This window comes from Eschrichtius robustus, chromosome 5 (genome assembly GCF_028021215.1).
Source record: "Eschrichtius robustus isolate mEscRob2 chromosome 5, mEscRob2.pri, whole genome shotgun sequence".
Classification (NCBI taxonomy): Eukaryota; Metazoa; Chordata; class Mammalia; order Artiodactyla; family Eschrichtiidae; genus Eschrichtius; species Eschrichtius robustus.
This window is the reverse complement of record NC_090828.1, coordinates 47,537,877-47,564,515: the sequence shown is the minus strand read 5'-3', so window position 1 is coordinate 47,564,515 and position 26,639 is coordinate 47,537,877. Positions and strand designations below refer to the sequence as shown.

At 36.8% G+C, this 26,639-nt stretch overlaps 1 protein-coding gene across 1 annotated transcript in view; it reads left to right on the top strand.

Moving 5' to 3' along the window:
- The window catches only part of FAM171B (family with sequence similarity 171 member B), a 58,060-nt gene extending 33,614 nt beyond the window's left edge, over positions 1-24,446 (top strand). Inside the window, exons 3-8 of the mRNA XM_068544815.1 lie at positions 1,101-1,193; positions 4,148-4,306; positions 12,762-12,932; positions 16,104-16,220; positions 21,578-21,701; positions 21,941-24,446. Coding sequence (XP_068400916.1) covers positions 1,101-1,193; positions 4,148-4,306; positions 12,762-12,932; positions 16,104-16,220; positions 21,578-21,701; positions 21,941-23,285 — 2,009 coding nt within the window. The 3' untranslated portion in view covers positions 23,286-24,446. The remainder of the gene's footprint in view (positions 1-1,100; positions 1,194-4,147; positions 4,307-12,761; positions 12,933-16,103; positions 16,221-21,577; positions 21,702-21,940) is intronic.
- The last annotated feature ends 2,193 nt before the right edge of the window (positions 24,447-26,639 follow it).

Genomic DNA, 26,639 nt, shown 5'->3' with positions numbered 1-26,639 from the left:
CTAACCACCTTCTCTCCAATCTAATAAGTCTAACAGTCCATCTAAATGTTAGTGTAGTCTGAATTAAAATTACTTTCATTTGGTAGTCCTCTATTCCTACTTAAGAAAAAAGTATATTATTTTACATCCACCCATACATCATTGTATACTTTTAATATTTTATCCTGTCTTTTCCGTATTTCCTTTACAGCTCTTTGAAATATCTCCAGATTTTAAAAGTATTCTCATGCAAGTGTGTTTTATCCTTTCTTAAGTGATTTAGGGATATTGTATCATTTCTGTTGATATTTACTTGCATTGCATGGAGGAGAGAGATCAGTGAGAACTTGTACTTTAGGTGATGCCTCAGAACTTATTTTTCTTTTGCAGGATTGGTCAGGTTGTTTGATTTGGTCTTGCTTATAAAACGATGGTCTTTTGTCCCTGCCTCTTGTTCCTGATCTTGAAAGAATTTAGTTATCTTTCAGGGGATCTGCACTTACTCATCGCACCAGGCATTTCAGGTGCCTACTCTTGTAGGCGGGTCCAGCTTCATCCTCCCTACTACTAAATGTTGCCTCTGGATCATTTTACGTGTTAAACTGTTTCTTCCTTTGGCAAAGCACAGTCTGTTTGGCGAACCACACTGTGAAGAAGAGCACTGCACCTTTGTATGGGAAGTTAAAAAAGAAGAGTGATGTACTCCCCACCTGAGAGAACCTTGAATCATGGGGCCAGGAAAAACGGTTTAAAAATTATTCAATATAAGAAGGAAATAAGTAACGAGTATATAGAGAAAATAGCAGAGGGTTGTTTAGGCATTTAACTTGACCAAATATATCTGGGGTTAGTTAGAGAACATCATTAGTCACCTTGGTACAAACTACCGTATAAAATTTTAAAAAATTAGTAAAATAGTGATGCCGAATCGTCTCACTTTACTATGTTCCTTTTTTTCCTCCGTCATATTTTACATGCATTCTTCCTTTGTTTTGAATTGCTTTTCCCATCACAGAATTTCTTTTTCCCCACATTTTTAGGACCTGCTGGAGCAGAACTATATTTGTGCCAGTTTTCCCCCCATGTCTAATAAAATATCCTAATTATGCTATATTTCACAGTATATTCATCAGTTACACTTTCACTGTTCCCGCAAAGCCAAGCAAATATATGGCTATTTGAAGACACTGTTTTAATTACTGGAAAATTAGCTGGTAAGTACACCACTTCTTACTTAGCTAGTAAGTAAATAGACTATATTGTGACTATATTGTATAACTGTGCTTCTTCACCAGTGGATCAGTGTTGATTATAAGGTGGGAAAAATCTAAATTGATCAGGGATGATTAGTACTGACTATAAGTTGATCTGAACTGATTCTTATTTCACTACCAAACTATAGCATTTTTTTTTTGTGTGTGTAGTGGGAATCATTCTCTCTTTTACCATTTTAGCCACCCCCAGTAGAACATCTGACTTGCAGAAATACTGGAAAGAGTCCCTGAACTGCTTTCCAAATCACATCTCTCACTGGGCTTTAGTGGTTGGTGGAATTGGGAAAAGGACTCAGACGTTTGGGGGGCTCTCTAGTTTGCAGGTCACCTTCATTCCTGCCTCTGACATTAATCTTGCTGCCTGTGTGGAAAGGGTCTGAGGCTGGGGAGTTAAGTATCTGCTTGGCAGGCATGATTTGCCCCACTCACATATCCCAAGGGCAAGAATACAGGAAGCGTGATTTGGGGTCTGATTCAAGCTGTGTCCTCCAGCTCTGCTTTACCAACCACGAAGATGATAGTTTTATCCTTACCTCACCTCCTCACCCCCTTAACTAGTCCCAGCATTTTGTGACTCTTACTGCATATTATGTAAAACCTCTATAAGTGACAATAGTTGGCTTTTTTGTTTCTTTTGGGAAATTAATGTTGAGAACTAAAGCATAATAAGAATGACTGGTAAAGGCAGAAAACCTCAAAGTCCAATACAAGAGTCAAGGTAAAAAGAACTGTTTTTGAAGTTCTCTTCATCTTCAGAAGCTATCTTATTTAGTCCTAATGTATTAAAAAAAAGAAAGCCTAACGCTATCATTTGGAAAAAATTAACTAGGGCTTGATTAATCTTAGAGTAATTTACTGAGCAAGGCAGTAGAATCTCTTACTCTTGCACTGAGTTTGCCGGTGCATGGCAGGTTGGGTGGATGTAGCGCTGCGTATGAAGGGTGGAAAGTAAATAGAAACTACATGTTTGCAGAGAGAGGCCACATTTTATGCTGCTGGGGCCTTAGTGAAACCAGGTTCTCCAAAGTCCTGCTTCATTTGTTTGTTTTGGTTTTCTCTTGACACATCCTACTCCTTACTGGATTCTTCAAACCCCATTACAAATTGTTAATTTCTGCTGGGTTGTATGAAAAGGATCGGCATGAGCATATTCATGTACCACTCCTTTGCCACTGTACCAAGCAGTGGTGAGCTCTCGTCTGTCTGGGTGGCACTGCCCATGCCACGTGCCCATCTCTGTGAGAACACTGTGAGCCCTCTGGAATTCCTTTTACTGCCTCATTTCCCTAAGAGTTGACCTATTGGTGAGGCCAACCGAGAAAGGATGGATGTTTCTGATGATGTTAAATCTTTCCTTAGAAAGTACACATCCTCACTTCTTAACTTCCAAAAAACGTTTATATTTTTCCTTCTAAGATTTTATCAGGAAGTTGTTCATTTTGTATAGTGAAAAATGTGTTAGGCCTGTGTGTAAATATATTTGTAGTAAAAGGAGCAGGAAAAATTGGAAACCAGGAATGTGTAAAACCTTAGAGAAGTTCAGTTAGACATTTTCTTTAGTGTACATGTTTTCAGTTGTAAAGAAGTTTGGATTTTCATCATAATTAAGCCACACATTTTAAAAGAGTAAGTAAGTTGTAGATAGTACCTGTAAGGGATCAAAAGGTATTACATTGTACCCTCAAAGCAATTTAACAAGGATAATATAGATGTGTTGTTTTTCTTTATATCCCTTAACTGTTTATTTTCCAGGTACCATTTTTCTAGCTTCATACATAAATGATAAATAAAACAATGTAAGATAATTCTCAGTCAGTGTATAGTTTATTTTTTATTGTCATGTAACTCTTTAAAAACAGATACTTTTTTCATCCTAGGAATTTAACTGATTGTTTCTGATAATTTTTAGTTTTAATGATATGAGTTGACCCTTGAATTGTTAAAGATCTGCTGATTACAGAAAAAAATCAATATTGTCCCTGGGTTCTCCATAAATTAGAGGATAGTCAATTCAAAGTTATTTACATGAGATAATATTTATAAATTGAATGTCTGGCATTTGAAAAACTTTTAATGCATGTTTAATTGCCTGATGCAGAAACCTACCCACTTAAGTATATGGCTTATCATCAAAGATACTTTCTGTTGCAAGTTGCTGAAAACCCAACCCAAAACTAGCTTAAGCCCAAAGGAAGCACTTATTTATTGCTCAAATGATTGATAAGTGTAGGAATGGGACCAACTTTAGACACGGCTTGATCAGGGCTTCAGTTGAAATAATTGAGAACTAGTTTTACTCTTTCCATTTCTCAACTCTCCAGTCCTTAAATATTGTCTCATTTTCAAATGAGCTTTCATTTTTGGTCACAAAATGGCTTTTGCAACTCCCAGACATATATCTGCTCACATAAAATCTAGTGGGGAATAGCAGGTCTTTTCCCCTAGAAGTCCAAGCAAAACTCACATTGCATCTCATTAACTGTGGTTGTCACAAGTCCCATAGTTCAACAAATCATTGTGGCCAACAGGATAATGAGATGCTTTTGATCGGTTTCAGCCCATTCTGGCATACACCATTACCTCTACTCTTGTTACAGAAATGAAGCCCCAAGTGAACCACATGGGTCAATGTGTGGTTCCCTAGAGTGAAACTCGAAGGGTGAAGAAATTCTGGGCAGGCGAATCAAGCACTCTCTAGGCTAAAGGTGCCTTGTATGATCTAAAGAAAGGGGCATTTCTTATTTATTCAGATCTGAATATAAAATAATAATTAGGAGGTGTCAGTAATGTTTTAGAAATAACTGGTTCACTTAGAGTAAAATGTCCTGACTAATAGTGCTCTGCTTAATATGCATTTGTTTTGTCTGTTTGCTAATGAGGTTTCCTTTTTCCAGATGCTAAATCTCAACCAAGTGTTCAGTTTTCAAAAGCCTTAATTAGACTACCCAACAGCCATCACATTAGCAACGTTACAGGCTACCTTACAGTCCTACAACAGTTTTTGAAAGTGGATAATTTTCTGTATACGACTGGAGTTACTCTCAATAAGTCAGGTATTTTCTAATTTTTTATAATCTAATCTATTTATAAAAACAGTACATAAATCTCTCATCAAGTACTATTTATTTAGATGTTTGAAATTCATTTAAGCTTTGGAGGAGACATGTCACTTTTGAAACATAAATATAGTTATTAAAGTGTTTATAGGCAGTCCCTTTGATCCAATGAAAGAAAGATTATACCAGTCTTCTGCATACATTATCTCAAATTAATGGAGAGTTTAATTTACAGGATATTTTTATCCAAAGGAGGTAAACAAGTTATAGAAAATAGTAATGATTATTGTATAATTTTGCAAATTAAAAAATACATTTGAAAGTAGAAATTTGATTAAGAAGTTTACACATATATTATAATTTGACCTATTCATTCTTATCAAATTGATCAGAAGTGTCAATAATTGTTAGATATAAAAAAGTTTATAGATTAGAGTAAGCAACTGGAAATTTTTCTTTTCAAATATATTTGATATCCTCTGAGTAAAACGGTAATATTGAAAAGTATTTTTTATATTCAGCAGCACTAGTACGCTTACATAAGGCTGTCATGACCTACGTTACGAAGATGATGGAATTTTACACTTTATTTAATAATTAACTTATGAATGACACCTATAAAAACTGTATCTTCCCTCTGTACATCCACACTTGTTCTACCATTTCTACCAGTTGTTGCAATTAACAAACTCCACTGTTTTTATTTTTATTTTATTATTATTATTTTTCCACTTTGAGTTGCGGTATATTTTGCTAAAACTTTAAAAACTTTACAAGGTTTGTTTTTTTTGTAACATCTTTATTGGAGTATAATTGCTTCACAATGGTTTGCTAGTTTCTGCTGCACAACAAAGTGAATCAGCTATACGTATACATATATCCCCATATCCCCTCCCTCCCACCCTCCCTATCCCACCCCTCTAGGTGGACACAAAGCACTGAGCTGATCTCCCTGTGCTATGTGGCTGCTTCCCACTAGCTATCTATTTTACCTTTGGTGGTGTATATATGTCCATGCCACTCTCTCACTTTGCCCTTCCCCCCTCCATGTCCTCAGTCCATTCTCTACGTCTGTGTCTTTATCCCTGTCCTGCCCCCTAGGTTCTTCAGAACCTTTTTTTTTTTTTTAGATTCCACATATATGTGTTAGCATACGGTATTTGTTTTACTTTTTCTGACTTACTTCACTCTGTATGACAGTCTCTAGGTCCATCCACCTCACTACAAATAACTCAGTTTCATTCCTTTTTATGGCTGAGTAATATTCCATTGTATATATGGGCCACATCCTCTTTATCCATTCATCTGTCGATGGACATTTAGGTTGCTTCCATGTCCTGGCTATTGTAAATAGAGCTGCAATGAACATTGTGGTACATGACTCTTTTTGAATTATGGTTTTCTCAGGGTATATGCCCAGTAGTGGGATTGCTGGGTCGTATGGTAGTTCTATTTGTAGCTTTTTAAGGAACCTCCATACTGTTCTCCATAGTGGCTGGATCAATTTACATTCCAACCAACAGTGCAAAAGGGTTACTTTTTCTCCACACCCTCTCCAGCATTTATCATTTGTAGATTTTTTGATGATGGGCATTCTGACCGGTGTGAGCTGAAACTTAATTGTAGTTTTGATTTGCATTTCTCTCATGATTAGTGATGTTGAGCATCCTTTCATGTGTTTGTTGGCAATCTGTATATCTTCTCTGGAGAAATGTCGATTTAGGTCTTCTGCCCATTTTTGGATTGGGTTGTTTGTTTTTTTGATATTGAGCTGCATGGGCTGCTTGTAAATTTTGGGGATTAATCCTTTGTCAATTGCTCCATTTGCAAATATTTTCTCCCATTCAGAGGGTTGTCTTTTCTTCTTGTTTATGGTTTCCTTTCCTGTGCAAAAGCTTTTAAGTTTCATCAGGTCCCATTTGTTTATATTTCCATTTCTGTAGAAGGTGGGTCAAAAAGGATCTTGCTGTGATGTACGTCATAGAGTGTTCTGCCTATGTTTTCCTCTAAGAGTTTTATAGTGTCTGGCCTTACATTTAGGTCTTTAATCCATTTTGAGTTTATTTTTGTGTATGGTGTTAGGGAGTGTTCTAATTTCATTCTTTTTACATGTAGCTGTCCAGTTTTCCCAGAACCACTTATTGAAGAGGCTGTCTTTTCTCCATTGTATATTCTTGCCTCCTTTATCAGAGATAAGGTGACCATATGTGCGTGGGTTTATCTCTGGGCTTTCTAGCCTGTTCCATTGATCTATATTTCTGTTTTTGTGCCAGTACCATACTGTCCTGATTACTGTAGCTGTGTAGTATAGTCTGAAGTCAGGGAGCCTGAATCCTCCAGCTCCGATATTCTTTCTCAAGATTGCTTTGGCTGTTCGGGGTCTTTTGTGTTTCCATACAAATTGTGAAATTTTTTGTTCTAGTTCTGTGAAAAATGCCATTGGTAGTTTGATAGGGATTGCATTGAATCTGTAGACTGCTTTGGGTAGTATAGTCATTTTCACAATGTTGACTCTTCCAATCCAAGAACATGGTATATCTCTCCATCTGTTGGTATCATCTTTAATTTCTTTCATGAGTGTCTTATAGTTTTCTGCATACAGGTCTTTTGTCTACTTAGGTAGGTTTATTCCTAGGTATTTTATTCTTTTTGTTGCAGTGGTAAATGGGAGTGTTTCCTTAATTTCTCTTTCAGATTTTTCATCATTAGTGTATAGGAATGCAAGAGATTTCTGTGCATTAATTTTGTATCCTGCTACTTTACCAAATTCGTTTGATTAGCTCTAGTAGTTTTCTGGTAACATCTTTAGGATTCTCTATGTATAGTATCATGTCATCTGCAAACAGTGACAGTTTTACTTCTTCCTTTCCAATTTGTATTCCTTTCATTTCTTTGTCTTCTCTGATTGCTGTGGCTAAAACTTCCAAAACTATGTTGAATAATAGTGGTGAGAGTGGGCAACGTTGTCTTGTTCCTGATCTTAGTGGAAATGGTTTCAGTTTTTCACCATTGAGACCGATGTTGGCTGTGGGTTTGTCATATATGGCCTTTATTATGTTGAGGTAAGTCCCCTCTGTGCCTACTCTCTGGAGGGTTTTTATCATAAATGTGTGTTGAATTTTGTCGAAAGCTTTCTCTGCATCTATTGAGATGGTCATATGGTTTTTCTCCTTCAGTTTGTTAATATGGTTTATCACATTGATTGATTTGCATATATTGAAGAATCCTTGCATTCCTGGGATAAACCCCACTTGATCGTAGTGTATGATCCTTTTAATGTGCTGTTGGATTCTGTTTGCTAGTATTTTGTAGAGGATTTTTGCATCTATGTTTATCAGTGATATTGGCCTGTAGTTTTCTTTTTTTGTGACATCTTTGTCTGGTTTTGCTATCAGGGTGATGGTGGCCTCGTAGAATGAGTTTGGGAGTGTTCCTCCCTCTGCTATATATTGGAAGAGTTTGAGAAGGACGGGTGTTAACTCTTCTATAATCTTTGATAGAATTCGCCTGAGAAGCCATCTGGTCCTGCGCTTTTGTTTGTTGGAAGATTTTTAATCACAGTTTCAATTTCAGTGCTTGTGATTGGTCTGTTTATATTTTCTATTTCTTCCTGGTTCAGTCTCGGAAGGTTGTGCTTTTCTAAGAATTTGTCCCTTTCTTCCAGGTTGTCCATTTTATTGGCATATAATTAGTTGCGTGCATTAATCTCTCATGATCCTTTGTATTTCTGCAGTGTCAGTTGTTACTTCTCCTTTTCATTTCTAATTCTGTTGATTTGAGTCTTTTCCCTTTTTTCCTTGATGAGTCTGGCTAATGGTTTGTCAATTTTGTTTATCTTCTCAAAGAACCAGCTTTTAGTTTTATTGATCTTTGCTATTGTTTCCTTCATTTCTTTTTCATTTATTTCTGATCTGATCCTTATGATTTCTTTCCTTCTGCTAACTCTGGGGTTTTTTTTGTTCTTCTTTCTCTAATTGCTTTAGGTGTAAGGTTAGGTTGTTTATTTGAGATTTTTCTTGTTTCTTGAGGTAGGATTGTATTGCTATAAACTTTCCTCTTAGAACTGCTTTTGCTCCATCCCATAGGTTTTGGGTCGTCATGTTTTCATTGTCATTTGTTTCTAGGTATTTTTTGATTTCCTCTTCAATTTCTTCAGTGATCTCTTGGTTATTTAGTAATGAATTGTTTAGCCTCCATGTGTTTGTATTTTTTACAGATTTTTTCCTGTAATTGATATCTAGTCTCATAGCGTTGTGGTCAGAAAAGATACTTGATATGATTTCAATTTTCTTAAATTTACCAAGGCTTGATTTGTGACCCAAGATATGATCTACCCTGGAGAATATCCCATGAGCACTTGAGAAGAAAGTGTATTCTGTTGTTTTTGGGTGGAATGTCCTATAAATATCAATTAAGTCCATCTTGTTTAATATATCATTTAAAGCTTGTGTTTCCTTATTTATTTTCATTTTGGAAGATCTGTCCATTGGTGAAAGTGGGGTGTTAAAGTCCCCTACTATGATTGTGTTACTGTCGATTTCCCCTTTTATGGCTCTTAGCATTTGTCTTATGTATTGAGGTGCTCCTATGTTGGGTACATAAATATTTACAATTGTTATATCTTCTTCTTGGATTGATCCCTTGATCGTTACGTAGTGTCCTTCTTTGTCTCATGTAATAGTCTTTGTTTTAAAGTCGATTTTGTCTGATATGAGAATTGCTACTCCAGCTTTCTTTTGATTTCCATTTGCATGGAATATCTTTTTCCATCCCCTCACTTTCAGTGTATGTGTCCCTAGGTCTGAAGTGGGTCTCTTGTAGACAGCATATATACAGGTCTTGTTTTTGTATCCATTCAGCCAGTCTATGTCTTTTGGTTGGAGCATTTAATCCATTTACATTTAAGGTAATTATTGATATGTATGTTCCTATTACCATTTTCTTAATTGTTTTAGGTTTGTTATTGTAGGTCTTTTCCTTCTCTTGTGTTTCTTGCCTAGAGAAGTTCCTTTAGCATTTGTTGTAAAGCTGGTTTGTTGGTGCTGAATCCTCTTAGCTTTCTCTTGTGTGTAAAGGTTTTAATTTCTCCATCGAATCTGAATGAGATCCTTGCTGGGTAGAGTAAATTTGGTTGTAGGTTTTTCCCTTTCATCACTTTAAATATGTCCTGCCACTCCCTTCTGGCTTGCAGAGTTTCTGCTGAAAGATCAGCTGTTAACCTTATGGGGATTCCCTTGTATGTTATTTGTTGTTTTTCCCTTGCTGCTTTTAATATTTTTTCTTTGTATTAATTCTTTGATAGTTTGATTAATATGTCTCTTGGCGCATTTCTCCTTGGATTTATTCTGTATGGGACTCTGTGCTTCCTGGACATGATTGACTATTTCCTTTCCTATATTAGGGAAGTTTTCAACTGTAATCTCTTCAAATATTTTCTCAGTCCCTTTCTTTTTCTCTTCTTCTCCTGGGGCCCCTATAATTCGAATATTGGTGCATTTAATGTTGTCCCAGAGGTCTGTGAGACTGTCCTCAATTCTTTTCATTCTTTTTTCTTTATTCTGCTCTGTGGTAGTTATTTCCACTATTTTATCTTCCAGGTCACTTATCCATTCCTCTGCTTCAGTTATTCTGCTATTGATTCCTTCTAGAGAATTTTAAATTTCATTTATTGTATTGTTCATCATTGTTTGTTTGCTCTTTAGTTCTTCTAGGTCCCTGTTAAACGTTTCTTGTATTTTCTCCATTCTACTTCCAAGATTTTGGATCATCTTTACTCTGAACTCTTTTTCAGGTAGACTGCCTATTTCCTCATAATTTGTTGGGTCTGGTGGGTTTTTACCTTGCTTCTTCATCTGCTGTGTATTTCTGTGGTGTCTTCTCATTTTGCTTAACTAACTGTGTTTGGGGTCTCCTTTTCACAGGCTGCAGGTTCGTAGTTCCCATTGTTTTTAGTGTCTGCCCCCCATGGGTAAGGTTGGTTCAGTGGGTTGTGTAGGCTTCGTGGTGGAGGGGACTGGTGCCTGTGTTCTGGTGGATGAGGCTGGATCTTGTCTTTCTGGGGGGCAGGACTGCGTCCGGTGGTGTGTTTTGGGGTGTCTGTGAACTTATTATGATTTTAGGTGGCATCTCTGCTAATGGGTGGGGTTGTGTTCCTGTCTGGCTAGTTGTTTGTTTGTTTGGCATGGGGAGTCCAGCACTGGAGCTTGCTGGTCGTTGAGTGGAGCTGGGTCTTAGCATTAAGACGGAGATCTCTGGGAGAGCGCTTGCCGATTGATATGTGGGGCCGGTCTGGGAGGTCTCTGGTGGACCAATGTCCTGAGCTCGGCTCTCCCACCTCAGAGGCTCAGGGCTGACACCCGGCCAGAGCACCAAGACCCTGTCAGCCACACGGCCAGGTACGTGGGCAGTTTCTTGCCTTTTGGGAAGTCTGAGGTCTTCTGCCAGCGTTCAGTAGGTGTTCTGTAGGAGTTGTTCCACATGTAGATGTATTTTTGATGTATTTGTGGGGAGGAAGGTGATCTCCACGTCGTAACTCCTCTGCCATCTTGAACGTCCCCTGGCAATTATTTTTTTTTAAACTTCTATTTATTCCACTGTTTTTAAAATCAGCTCAGATAATATGTAATTTTTATGGTTTCCCTTGAGTCAAATTTTTGGTCCATGTCGTTTGGGGAGTAGTCAGAAATTAGAGTAATAAGCATATAGATGTTATGGTTAGATAGGCTTTTTTTTTTTTTTTTTCTAACCTGCTATAGCTGATGCTATTGATGCCCCAGCCAGATGACCCTGTCTTCTGTTACAAGCCTATGTTTCCTACTGCACAAATCTCTGCTTAAGGGCATTCCCTGGTCCAGGATGCAGACTTGGCCCTCACAAGGGGCAAGGTCTCAACCAATGACAGACAAAGAGCACATAACGCATACACACCTGCTCATTAACACATCCTGTGTTGGCTTCCTTCTTCTGTGTTACTCCTCCATTCCCTCAGTGGTGGGTGCTTCCTCCATATTGTTATTTCAGGGTTTGCTTCTTGAGGAAGCCAATCTAAGATACCTGTCAAAGTTTTCCAGTTGTAAGTTATAGGATGCTCAAAATAAAAGCATCACAAGAATGGTACCAATATATACACTATTGCAAACGAAGCTCATGTTGCATTGGAGGGTTTTTATGAACAAAACTCATTAGATTCAGTGGGAAGGAGTCATAATGTGCTCTGCCCTTCAGCATTCTTCTACTACCTGCTTTTGAGATTATTCATTAAACATTTCAATTGTCCTGAGAATGCTGCTAACATTTTCAAAGTTCTAGAGCTGTGCTGACAAATGGGAATGTTCTGCTCTGCCCAGTATGGTAGCTGCTAAGCCACATGTGGCTGTTGAGCTCTTGACACATAACCAGTGCACTGAGAAACTATATTGCTCATCTCATTTAAATTTAAATTGCTGCATGCTGCTTCTGGCTACTCTACTGGATTGTACAGTTCTAGAGTTCTACAAGTATGAAAATTCTTTGTGAAAGTTTCCTCCTCATTGTCTTTCAGACTCTTTTTTCCTTCTTCTTTGAGTTGGCCTTATCCCAAATGGTGGGATGCTGATTTCATCAGTTTCAGCTGCATTCACTATGTGAAGCCACCGACTGTATGGAACTGAGGAGTGGAGTTAAGAAAGCCAGCTAGCTTTATAAATAGTTTGATATAAGAGATTATAATTACTTACAGATTACATAGTACTTTTTACAGTACATTACTGACCAGTGCAACTAGTCTACAGAATTTGTATGGCATTACTTTGCTTACCTTATGGTTAGAGTTTCAGGAAGTTTACAAAGGTTAATTCTCTTATATTTAACAGAAAATTTCCAATAAGCCAGTGGTTGCCCTGGCTGATAACTGAAGATATATACCAGATTCGGTGGCAGCGATAATAAGGATTCCTTTCCATGGCCTCCAAGGCCCTATGCTATTTCCACCTCTCTCTGACCTCCAGTCTTCTTTCTTTCTTACACGTGCCAAGATCACTTCTGATTTGGGAGCTTTGCACTGGTTTCTTATGCCTGAGAAGCTCTTCTCTGAGGTCTCTGCATGGATGGCACCTTCTCATTTGGCCACTGCTCAAATGTCTCCTCCTCAGAGAGGCAGCCTTCCTGTTGGTTTTGTAGGTTTTTAAAAACATTGAATTAGATTCCAGTGACCTTAAATCAGAGGACTCAGAGAGAATTCGATCTTTAGGCTCATACTGATTTGTCAATATTACATAAGTATAGCATTTATTTATGATATATTTTATAGTTTAAACATCCTTAAATAGAATCCAGTATCTATTTGATATTAAAATGGATAACCCTGGGTGAAATAGAGGAACTAGGTATTTTAGGCCCATGTTAGTCTGTTGTTAATACACAACTACAGTTTGTGTTTTACATATGATTTTAATGAACTGTCTTCTGTTTTTAGGTTTTGAAGGCAATGAACTGACTCCTCTTGCTGCAATATGTGTGAAAATATATTCTGGAGGAAAAGAATTAAAGGTGGATGGCTCTATTCAAATTTCTCTCCCACTTCTACGTACAAAAGGTATAAGTGCAGGGGATAACATACCTGCCTGGACATTTGATATGAACACAGGTATGTGAGCTAGGTGAAAAGGTTCTGAATATTTTGAATATTTGAATATTTTACAAATATGTTTCTATATTTTTATTACAATTTTTCAGCTTTATTAAGGTATAATTGACAAGTAAAATTTCTATATTTTATATACAATATTAAATTTTAATATACCTTATTTAAAACATTAAAATATTTATATTTGAATGTTTTATCTTTAGTAGAGTACTAAATCAGTAATATTATAATTTTAAGCACTTTGTTAATGACCAAAAGTGGCCCTACTTTGATTAATATAATACAATTGCGGGGAAAAGGATATCACTATTACATTTTAAGATAGCATTATTTACTCACATTCCCATGTTTTTATATTTTGAGCAGAAATAAAATTTTTAAAATTATTTCTGCTCTTATGGGTTTGTTCTTGTTTTGATAGGCATTATGAAGTTATATCTAAAAGCTTGGCTAAAGCAATTGATAAATGTATGCTAATTTCATGAAAATAAATAACACTGTGTTTTAGATGTATGTGTGTATATATATGTATGTGTATTATATATAGAGAGAGAGAGGGTAGAAAGAGAGATTATTTTCCAAAAAAAAATCTTTCGTACCAATTTTGTTTCCTGAGTTCAGCCTCCTAAATAACAGCTGGATGCACTTTTTTCCCCTTCTGCTTCTCTTGGTTTTCTTGTGTTTCCATGTAAATAAGGTGGAAATCTTTACCAAAAAACAAAAACAAGAAAAGATGATCAGTCCAAAACTGGGTCCAGAGGTAGAACTGTCTCGGGTTAAGTCATGATACACAGCCTAGACAGTTTTGCAGGGCTTAATTTCTCTCTCATCTGTTTCCTGTGTTAATAACTTTCTGGAATAGGATTTCCCTTCTGAGTGTCAAGAAGGCTGTAGGTGCTCTCACTTTATACTACCCAGGTTAAAGTCCAACGGAAAGAGAAATTCTTTTCCTAGTAGCTATTACATAAGCCCTTGGATTCACTGCATTTGTAGAATGGGGTTTGCATGCCCATCTTGGAACCAATCTGTGTGGCCTGCAAATAGATTGCACAAATTTATTTAGGCTTAAGTCATGTGTTGGAACTGGGATTGGAGCCCTAAACTAATCATGTGGACTGAGAATAGGGAGCAGTAGATCCTCAAAGGAGATTGGAATGAGGTTTCACTGTAACTGGAAGGGTAGGTAGTGAGGCACAAACACACACATGTTCACTATAGAAGATAAAAACATGGATATATTATTGTTTAAGAAAGACTGGAAACTATATAAATAACAATGGTAGTTGTAAGGGACAAACTCTTCTTCTCTCAACTCTATTCTACACTCAAAACTTCACTTCTGGTCACCAAATGTGAGGGTGTTTTTCCTGTGCCAAGCAGGACTCTTAACACGAGCTAAGTGTCCTAAAATTTCATTCAATTTAGACACTCTCTACCTGGAGTTAGTGTCAGATCCTACAGGTTAAGGGCTCGGTCCTACAGCCCTCAACTCAAGAGGCCAGTTGCAAGTCCAGCTTGTCACCCATGCTTCTGACCAGCTGGCTATAAATTGGAGGTTCCCATGACCCTCTCCTCGAGTCTGATAACTTGCTAGAACAGCTCACAGGAAGACAGACAGTTTACTAACTAGATTATCAGTTTGTTATAGAAGGGTACAACTTGGTAATAGCCAGATGGAGGAGACGCATAGGGCAAGGTACGGGAGAAAGGGCCTGGAGCTTCAGTGCTCTCTCCTCTGGGTGCTTCACCCTCCCAGCACCTCCACGTGTTCACCAACTCTGCTCTCTAAACCCTGGAGTTCAGGGATTTTTATGGAGGCCTTATTATGTAGGCATGCTTGATTAAATCATTGAACACTGGTGATTGAGTTCGAGCTCCAGCCCCTCTTCCTTCTCTACAGGGGTGCGTGGGGCTGGGGATGAAAGGTCCAACACTCTGATCACGTGGTTGGCTCCCCTGGCAACCAGGCTCCTATCCACAGGGACTTTCCAAAATTCACCTCATTAACATAAACTCAGGTGTCATTGAAAGCAGCTTGTTATGAACAACAAAAGACACTCTCCACCTTTTTGGACCTTATCACGTAGGAAATTCCGAGGTTTTAGGAGCACTGTGCCAGGACTGGGGATTAAGACCACATATATATTTCTTAGTATAAATCACAATGTCACAGTGGTATACTACTGTTAAACACTGGATTAAGAGCTCTAAGACCTGGTTTCTGGTCCATTTACCAGCAGTGTGATTTTGAACAAATCAATTTATTCTGGCCTCAATTTCCCAATTTATTGAATGAGAGAATTGTTTTAAGACACTTTAAAAAGAATATCTGCTCTGAGTTCTGTTTTCTGATTGTTTCTCCTGAAAAAGGCCTTTGTCTCTAATGTACCTTCCAGTGGCAGAATTTTTGAATTGATTTGTCACATATGTAATGCTTAGTTTTAATGTGACTATTTAAAAAGCAGTAGGTTGACTTATTCTGATAATTTCAAGTTTGTCTACCTTATTAAAAACACTGTTTTACATGTTATAGATATACATCATTACAAGGAATCAATAAACCAAATACAACTATACACCAAACTTATAAATAGCTTTGTTATGCTGGACTTCATAAAAGATACTGGCTTTACTGAATGCTTTTTTCTGTGGATAACATTTAATTGAATCCGAATAGCATTTTTTAAAAAGTTTTTAAAAATTGAGTTTTAAAAGAGCTATGCCAGCAGTACTAGAACAAAACAGTATTTAATAAATAATAAGGCCATAAAACATAGACTATAAGTGTTTAATCAGAATCCCAGAATAGGTAACAACCACCTGTTGATAAATTTGGATTTAATTACTCACATTCTTATTAAGACATATCTCAATATGCACAATGTAGACATTATTTGGAGTCATGATTTCCCTAAATAGAGCTATATCCTTAGTTTATTAGTATTGATTTTATTTCCTTTAGTCATAACAAATCAAATTATTCTATTTAATATATTATTATATGTACTGTATTATGATATATATTATCCCATGATAATATATTGCCACAGTTTTCATAATCTTTGAAAAAGTCCTGCAAAGTATTCTATACATGACTATCAGCAAACTCCTATCAGCATTAAAGATATATAAACTAATCGATTAGTATTTTTTACTTGCCTTCCTTTTCAGGTGCTTGGGTAAATCATGGCCGGGGAATGGTCAAGGAATATAACAATCATTTAATTTGGACATACGAGGCACCTCATTTGGGCTACTGGATAGCAGCTCCACTTCCAGGAACTAGAGGTATGGTAAAAAATGAAACAAAGAGTAAATTTTAAAAAGTCCAAATAGTCATGCTGAAATTGATATTAGGAGATTCCCATTTTATTCTAAGCATTGCCACTTACTGTATGACACTGGAAAAAGCTTTTAGTCTCTTGATCTCAGCTTTATTTAATTTTTTCCATGTGTATCAGGAAAGATTAAATTCCATGAACTCTAAGGTCCTTCATAGCTGTAATATCTGATGAATCTGAAGTATGAAGTGTATTCAAATCAAGAACTTCCTTAGTTTACTTTTTATGAATAAATTCTACCCAGATCAGTTAGAGTTTTTAGTTGCAAAAAATAGGAATAGATTTTAGATAATTAAAAAAATGTGTTAGGATATAGGGAGTTTGCAGAATCCTAGGGAAAGCTGAAGAAGCAGATCGTAAAAGGCAGGAATCCTGGAGGGCCCAGTTAGCAGACCTACTTGACTGTCTTTGGAAGACTGCTGCTTCATAACAGCTGATACTAACCCTTTGCAGTCCTTTCCTCACACTGTTCCTGATCTTTCTAGGGATGTGGAATTTAGATGGGCCCAGACTTAGGTCGTGAGCATTCTCCTTGGTGGGGCTGTGGTGGGGAGGAGGAGGGGCTGTTGAATAATAGTGTCCCCAGACTGTTTCCGAGATAAGACAAGTGATAGCTCAAATGGAGATTGGCCTGACATATGAACGGAAGGTGGACGAAAACCAAGAGCTGTCTGCTAGGAATGGCCTATTCATATTCTAGGAGAAATAGGTATTTCATTTTTCCTAGATTTAACATGGTATCAAATTATCTATTTACTTTGTACTTAAACACAACTCAAGATGTAGGATTTCTATCCCAAAATACTCAAACATTGCATGTTTCATCCATTAAGTCATCTTAAAAAAAGAAATACTCTAACCTACTGTAGTGTAGACTGGTTGCATCATGGACCTGCTACCACCTTCTAGGGCATCTGGTGTTCGCTGGTATAAGTTCTTGGCTTTCCCTGCTGCCAGCTCTGCTAAGTCAACTTTCCAGCAGTCAGCATCTTGTTGCTCTTGTCTCTTATCTCAGTCTGCTTTCACCTATGGGTTTTTGTCTATTTATAAAAACAAAACATCATCAAAAAATCTACAAACAAGAAATGCTGAGAGGGTGTGGAGAAAAGGGAACACTCTTGCACTGTTAGTTGGGATGTAAATTGAGACAGCCACTATGGAGAACAGTATGCAGGTTCCTTAAAAAACTAAACATAGAACTACCATATGACCCAGCAATCCCACTACTGGGCATATACCCAGAGAAAACCATAATTCAAAAAGAGTCATGTACCAAAATGTTCATTGCAGCTCTATTTACAATAGCCAGGACATGGAAGCAACCTAAGTGTCCATCAACAGATGAATGGATAAAGAAGATGTGGCACATATACAATGGAATATTACTCAGCCATAAAAAGAAATGAAATTGAGTTATTTGTAGTGAGGTGGATGGACCTAGAGTCTGTCATACAGAGTGAAGTAAGTCAGAAAGAGAAAAACGAATACCGTATGCTAACACATATATATGGAATCTAAAGAAAAAAAAAAAAAAAGGTTCTGAAGAACCGAGGGGCAGGACAGGAATAAAGACGCAGACATAAAGAATGGACTTGAGGACACAGGGAGGGGGAAGGGTAAACTGGGGAAGTGAGAGAGTGGCATGGACATAGATACACTACCAAATGTAAAATAGATAGCTAGTGGGAAGCAGCTGCATAGCACAGGGAGATCAGCTCAGTGCTTTGTGACCACGTAGAGGGGTGGGATAGGGAGGGTGGGAGGGAGGTGCAAGAGGGAGGGGATATGGGGATATATGGATACATATAGCTGATTCACTTTGTTATACAGCAGAAACTAACACAGCATTGTAAAGCAAGTGTACTCCAATCAAGATGAAAAAAAATAAAATAACAAATATAAAACAAAAACAAAACAAAGCTTTCAGTGTCATTTTAGTAACGTTTAGGGAAAGTGTGAAAGCTGAATGCGTATGTCACTCCTTCATCTTTAATCATGTGTCGGAGATAATTCTTTTGGTTTATCTAGTGTCTTGGTTCCCAGCTGAAAGGCAGCTGCAACCTGGCTCTTTCACGCTGTTCAGGAATAGTCCCAATGCACACCCCGATCCAGGATGTGGATGACATTTTACATACATTTCTCTGTAGCAATTTATCTGCTAACTTTGTTATGGCTGCCTATTAATAATTTGAAGGCTTTGAGTTTTTTCTGCAATTTTAAAAATAGTTTGATATTTTCATTTTACATTTGACAACCTTTGAATTTTAAACCATGCAAGGTAACAAGACTTTTTTTCAGTGAAGCTAAAATTTAGTATTTCAATAGAAGAAATATGAGCTATTAATATTAACCATTAGGATCAAGAGGATGTTCTGTTTTTGTTTGAACTTAGTGCTTATGAGATTTATTCAGAAACCAGAGGGTGATTACTTTTGTTTTTCATGGTGCAAAATATCATGCAGTCTTGCCAGCTGTCTGACCATATCCCATTCTAGATTTGCAATTATAAAATGATGAAAAAGATGAAAAAGAACAATTAATATTTAATACTTCAACTAAATCCAAGTTATTTCATTTCTAATAAAAATGACCTAAGGGGCACTTGAGTTTTATAGAGAAGTGTGCTTTCCACTGAAAATATACCTGAAGCAACCAATTTATACAAGATGACTATGAATTATAAAAGCTGAAATAATTTTCTAAAATAGGTGGAAGTTTTGTTTTAGCGTATATGTCAGGAACGATTTTGTGTGAATCAGAGTACTAACATAGAAGTGTGGGGTTCCCGTTCAGTTTGAATTAGATACCTTCTAGTGATGGTTTTGAAAAATCCATACGAGAAATATGGAAAGCTTGATAACTTGACTGTAGTTCTGGCTTTGACAGTAATTAACAGGGTGAGCTTGAAATAGGTACTTACCCATCTGAGTATTAGTTTTCTTTTTTCTAAATTGCGGGAGTTGGATATGAGGCTCACTAATGTCCCTAAACATTTTAGGATGCGAGTGTTACCGTAAACTCAAAATTGGTCCTATGATGGGCTAGTTAGTGTCTGGCGTGCTAGAGCTACTTTAGTTATAATTTGGTTAATAATATACTAAATCTGTTTTTAAATTAAATCTTAATATTTTTTCAAGGAATTCTAGAAATCTGTTTAAGTGCAAGAAATTAAAATCAATTGGTTTTTCACAGATTGCTATAGGTAAGTAGGTGGCTGAGTATAGAATTTGTTAAACAAGTACCATTACTTTTTTTAAATATGCATTTTCAAGTATATTTGAATGAAAATATATTGTAATTTTCTACCTTTCTAACCCCTTTTGGGCATGTGCATATACACCCATGTGCACCCACACACACATGCAGATGTATGCTTTTTTGCTACTGTCATACATATAAGATTTGGCCCAAATGGAACAATGTCAGCCTCTTAATTCCAAAAGTGAGTTCCGTTGGAATTCTGTGGAGTGAAAATTGTTAGCATTACTCTATTGTGGAAATATATATTCAATATTCTTTTGGAGAAGAAGTTGAATTTCACCCAGTTAATAGCTGAACTTTACTCTGTTGCAGCTCTGGATCCTGAATAAGAATCTGTAGGTAGAATTGTTACTCTTATCTCTTTTTTGTTGGAAGAAATTTCATATTGTGCGATGCTGTGCTTGGTTGCCTATTCAATGTGATAAACATTTATTATCAGTTACCATATAGGAAAGCGTGGTCAGTACTGAAGTGCCTGTTCTTCTACAACCTTGACGTTTCATTTAACAACAGTGGTATAATATAGCTAACACTTACTGAGTGCTTATCATGTGCTAAGCACTGTTCTAAATATTTACACATATTAACCCATTTAATCCTCGTAACAACCCACATGGGTGAGGTATGACAGTTATGGACTGAGACACAAGTAAATGAAGCCTGCCCAATACCTCACAGGAAGAAAGGGTGAGGCCAGGATTCCAGTTCAGGCACTCTGGCTCTAAAGTCTGAATGCATAACCACAACACTGCTTCTCCAATTCCTTTAATATTACTATTACTTTAATCAACTTAGATGATGCAAAAGTTAAAGGATCTGAAGGCCTCACGATCCTTAGTCTTTCCAGTGTCCTTGGTGAAGCTGAAAGCTTCATGCTGGACATCTTCTCATGGTCAAGATGACCAGAAAATCGGGCGTCTCATCACCTTGAATACATATTAAAATCCAGTTGATACTGATCAGTAGAGTTGTTTTTAATGTACATTTTTGAGCAAAATTAGGTCTTAGTGACGTTGAAACATTACCTCAAGATAAGTTGCATTTATTTTCATGCGGAATATTCATAGCCTGCACTGATCATCCTGGTGCTTAGTCTGCTTTTACTGCAGTTAAGCTAATTACAACAGCATTGTATATATGTGCTCTCATGAAGAAGAAGAATGGCTCACCTGTGCCGCTGCTGGGCTTAGCTTGCTGGGATCATAGCGTCATCTTGTTCTGGAGTCCAGCCTGCAATTAAAAGTTGCAACTTTTAATTCTTCAGGTCCCCCAATTTTTGCATTCTCTTTGGTCCTTTCATCCCTGCTTACTTTGGCAAATTCTTTTTGAATTTATCTTTAAAATTTCTTTTTTAATCAAATGCAGCTAATCACAGTCAACACTCACTACATTCTATCTCAAAACCTCTTTGCACAAAGCTCTCGTTAGAAATATTTTCTCCCAGTTTATTCCAGCAAATATTTTGCTACCACGTGGCTTGGGCCACCATTTTTATTGCCTCCTGCAACAGTTTCCTCACTGCCTGGCTTGGAAGCCAGTGTCACACATTTTAGGTTTCGTCATAGCAGCACTTCAGCATCTTGCCGCCACTTTCTGCAATACTCAGCCATCAGTAACAAATAAACCTGTTATCTCAACGGCTAACGATAGCAAACACTTGTTTGTTGCTTTCACTTCATGACTGTTGGGCTTGACTTGGTTCAGTTCAACATTTTTTCTCGTTCCAGAACCTAGGTTGAAGGAATAGCAAAACTTTGGGTTATACTATTCACATAATAGAGGGCCTTAGCAAGAGGACAGGCCATTCAGGCAGCCTCATTTAAGATGCTCACATTTCAGTGGGCAGAACAAGTCAACTGATTAAGCCCAAAGGGGGTAGGGAAAGTAATCTCCACCCACAGGGAAGCCTGCCATGGGAGGGGAGCAAATAAATACAACTGTGTATACACATATTTAATCTGCCTTGCCCAGGATAGGACACAGTTGAGAATTTGACCTAAAATAATATATTTTCTCTTTATTTGTTTATTTTGAACCATTTAGGGTCAGGTATAAATGGAGATTCAAAGGACATAACTGCCTACCACACAGTGTTTCTTTCAGCCATATTAGGAGGAACAATAGTCATTGTCATTGGATTTTTTGCTGTACTTCTTTGTTATTGCAGGTAAGAACAATATTAATTTGTATGAACACGAAACTATCAGATTATAGTATGTCAGTTCTGTGTATTACAACGTTTGTAGAAATCAACGGTTTGATCTTTAAAATATGTGGATTAAAATAAAAATGGATATATTCTTAGAGTAGCATTGCATGTATAATAAACATATTATGAGATGATTTTTTAAAATGAAACCTTCTAGATAAGTTTTAAACATTTTTTTGCCTTCTCTTCTACTCTAGGGATAAGTGTGGTACTCCGCAGAAAAGAGAAAGAAATATCACTAAACTTGAGGTCCTCAAGAGAGACCAGACAACTTCAACAACTCACATAAATCACATCAGTTCAGTCAAAGTTGCATTAAAAACCGAGGACAAGTCACAGTTATTCAGTGCCAAAAGCTCCTCGTACAACCCTCAGAAAAAGGAACCATCAAAGGTAGAAGCAGAAGAAAGAGTTTCCACGGTAAAAACTCGGGACAGTTTAAAAATCTACAATGAAGATGTTTCATTTCTGTCAGTCAAGCAAAATCATTACTCAAGAAACCCAGCTCAGTCTTTGGAGCCCAATGTAGGGTCCAAACAACCTAAACATATTAACAACAATATATCTTCATCTCTAGGTGATGCTCAAGAGGAAAAGAGGTATCTCACAGGTAATGAAGATGTGTATGGGCAGTCTCACATTCCAGAACAGCTTATGCACATCTACAGCCAGCCCATTGCCATCCTTCAGACATCTGACCTCTTCTCCACTCCAGAGCAGTTACATACTGCTAAGTCAGCTACTTTGCCAAGAAAGGGACAGTTAGTCTATGGCCAATTGATGGAACCAGTAAATAGAGAGAACTTTACACAGACATTGCCCAAAATGCCAATGCATTCTCATGTACAGCCTCCAGATGCCAGGGAAGAGAATATCCCACTCGAAGGTCAACAGAGCTTGCCATCCCAAACTTCAGATTGGAGCCGGTATTCAAACAGCCTACTAGAATCTGTTTCTGTTCCTGGAACACTAAATGAAGCTGTTGTAATGACTCCCTTTTCATCAGAGCTTCAAGGAATTTCAGAACAGACCCTCCTAGAACTGTCCAAAGGAAAGCCCTCCCCCCATCCCAGAGCCTGGTTTGTGTCTCTTGATGGAAAGCCAGTCGCACAAGTGAGGCACTCCTTCATAGACCTGAAAAAGGGCAAGAGAGCCCAGAGCAACGACACGAGTCTGGACTCTGGGGTGGACATGAATGAGCACCACTCAAGTAGAAAACTGGAGAGGGAAAAAACGTTCATCAAAAGTATGCATCAGCCTAAGATCCTTTACTTAGAAGATTTAGACCTGAGCAGTAGTGAGAGTGGAACCACCGTCTGCTCCCCCGAGGACCCAGCTTTAAGGCACTTCCTAGATGGAGGGAGTGGAGCTATCATGGAGCACCCTGGGGAAGAGTCCCCAGGAAGAAAAAGCACTGTTGAAGATTTTGAAGCCAATATATCCCCCACTAAAAAAAGGGGAAGACCACCACTAGTCAAAAAAGATAGCAAGACTAACATCTGGAAGAAGCGAGAGGAACGCCCACTGATTCCCATCAATTAACACCAAGAGTGGTTGTGTCTCTGCTGTCTCGTGCTGTTTATTCTTGCTTGTCGTTGTAAACTGCCGTATGAACTTCTGCAGAAGTTGAGACTGAGCAATCTCATGGTCCCTGGACATGTCTCAAGCAGAGTAAGTAGTAAAATGGTAATTAAGTAGTGAGAGAAAGATACCAAGGAATGCTTTTTCTGGCCTATTCTTTTCATTTATTTTTGGGTGATGAATTTGAAGTATCCAAGCGTTCAAAATGTAAAATAGCTTCAAGATGTTAGTTATCCGAAAATGTTGCTCAGTCAGCAAGTTGAGTCCTGACTCTGAAGAATAGCAGTGAAAAGTGTACTCCTAAAGTTGCTTCCAAAAATATTGCTTCTGCTTTGATGACTACCCCTGTGAAATGTTTAGAAATGAAACTGTATTCTTCAGGCCTCATATTCTTGTGAAATGTTACTATTATGTTCTCCACTGCCTATACTTGAAAATAACTTAATATTCTGGATTGATATTCTAGAGTTCAAAGGCCAAACCTCATTTTCTTTCTTTTTTAAACAGCATGTGTATTGTTATCAACCCAAAAGTAAATTCCATACTCACATAAGATGGGCAAGAAGCTACTTGGTTGTTAGAGAGGGAAATGCCAGCTCTTTGGTTGTTTTTGGATACAGCGTCACAGAATAAAAAGGTGTTAGTTTATTTAGAAATCTGAGAAATGAATGCCCTGATACTGAATTCTTATTTAAAAATTTCTTACCCCCTTCCTCATCACCAAAAGTGAAGTGAGCTTAGCTGTCAAGGAAAACTTTTTACCAATCTAAAAAAAAAAAAACCCAAACATTCCTCCCCCTCCCCAATTTTTAGTTTAAAACTCACTGATACATGTAGGCTAAAATCAGTTTTAAGATATTTCTTCTATTAAAAAAAATTCAGTCACTTAAACACTATTAAACTTGATTTAAAAAATCAATGAATTGGAAGTTTCTTATGAACACCCAAAATTAAAATATGTGGAGCTAAAGGAAGTAAATATTTCAATATTTTCTGAAATGTCAAGCAGGAAAAAAAATGCCATTTCCCTGAGACTCAAAAATACCTTCATGATACTAGGTATATATCCAGATTTTTATTTTCGGTTGACATTCATAAAAAATGTTTGGGAAAAAGTTTCAATTTCATGGGAAAAGTAAAAGATTTTTCTTAAATCACTTAAATGCTTTAAGTTATATAAATATAACATTTTTCCAAGTTTGGAAGTCATATATTCATATTCTTTTCATCATAGCAAAGAATTCAGTGTGAACACATTCAACAGCTGTTTTTAATTATGTGTTTTCAACTCTTGAATTATCATTCATATGTCCTAAAAATGAAGCTCTTTGTTAATTAAAATCAGCTCATCCCATTTTTCTTAATTTCCATAAAGACAGATGTCTGAAGCAGCTTCCCCTTTCCCTTGGGGAAAAAATGAAACTCAATTGCTTTATTTCTCATGCCCTGCTAATTAACTTGGAAGCAACATAGAGACCCAAGGCACATAAACAAGTTGAAAGAACTAAAATTAGCCACATTAGCTTCAGCCAAATTATATAGATATACAACAAAAGACAACAGCTTTTTCCCCAAGACAGTAGACTTCAGCCAGTTTTTCCCTGTAACCATTTCTGAAGCATCTAACCTGTCAGATAACACTCCTACCTTTCTGTATTAACCCAAAGAATTTAAGACCTAGGCAAAAGTTTGCTATATTCTTCCCCAATCCATGGAAGAGATAAATGTTTTGGATAATACCTAGATTTACTTTTTTTTTGGGGGGGGGGGGAGTGATAAGATCCAAAATTAGAAGCGGCTTCTTATTGGTTTACACAGAAAGATGTAGTAAAAGCGGCATAAATGAAAATGATTTGGAAAAGGTTAAGGAGTTAGTGCTCTGCTGAAGTGCCTTTGATATAGACTTGCTTTATTAGAAGGATATGATAACATCTTTCTTAAATATGCATTTTCTTTGTTAGCCAAATTAAACAGATGTGCAGTTTTTATTAAAAATATAGACCTCGTGTTTCACGTTGGAACAATGAATTTTGCATGCCAGTGACATCTCTTTGTGTGTTTCTTTTTTGAATCCAGTTTATATTGATACATTGTTTATGTTGGAATGAAGTTAGAAACTGTATAGTAATATATTGCACTTCAATATTTTAAGTGTATATTTTCCCCACCCTTAAAAATGTTTAATCTCTCATCTTTGGTAATGGAATACACACATTGATATAAGGGTATACCATTCAGGTATGCCACTTACTCATTCTTGTGTAAAGGAAATGAGAAGATGTATCCCCAAGGGCTTTTCTAGAAATACTTTTTTGGTTTCAGAATAAAATCTTATTTTTTTATACACTGCACATTCTGTTCTCAATTGGGAAGTATAGGCAATTTATCTTTTCTAATGATCCAAAATGTGTAACTTCTCATTTGTGAGTAGTTCACAAATTTCCTGTTAAAAAGCTGAAGCCATCTACTTTTTCTTAACCCAAGTGATAATAAACCTACAATATTCACAACTTTCTTAAAATTTTTAAATTGAAAACCAACAGTTTTTTGCAAATGAAAACCTTGAGAATTTTGGTCACAAATTGTTAACATTTGTGGATCCTTTATATATACTTTGGATATATCTCAAAGGCAAAATTATCCCTTAATCAACTGATGGATTCATTTACTAAAGCACAGCTATATGTATTTTTGAATACATATTATGATCTTGAATTTATAAAATCCATTTTTATGACATTTATGCAGTTGTATAGGGATTACACCCTTTTATAATACACAGTATACCACGAAGGTCACAAATATTGAGGAATAAAAGCACTTTGCTTTGGCAGTCATTTTCAGATCACTTTCTGTGTGTTTGAATCTTCTGGTATCAATACATAGTATAGAGTTTTAGGGATCTGTGGGTCAAATTGTGTCCCTCAAAACTTCCCAGGAAGGTGAAGCTCAAAGTTATGTATTCATTTATAGGGAATGAATTACTCATTTCTCCATGTACTAGAGTTGTAAAGAATTTGACTATGTTAATTTCCATCTCAGACCTAGAGTTGACATTTTGCTCTCTTGTTTCCAAGTGTTTCTATCTTTTGTATTCTTTCATCAGAGGAATCTCACATTTCAGTGTACTTAGTGCCATTACTACGATATTTACTGCTGAAAACTGTTAACAATCTGAAGATCTGAAAAATGTTAAACATAGTTCAGTAAAGATAATAAAATAAATCTAAAAATGTACTTGATGCATTGTTTTATTTTGGGTAAACTATGAAACATTCCTCCCTAAACTGTTGTTTAATCTAGCGGATATTCAAT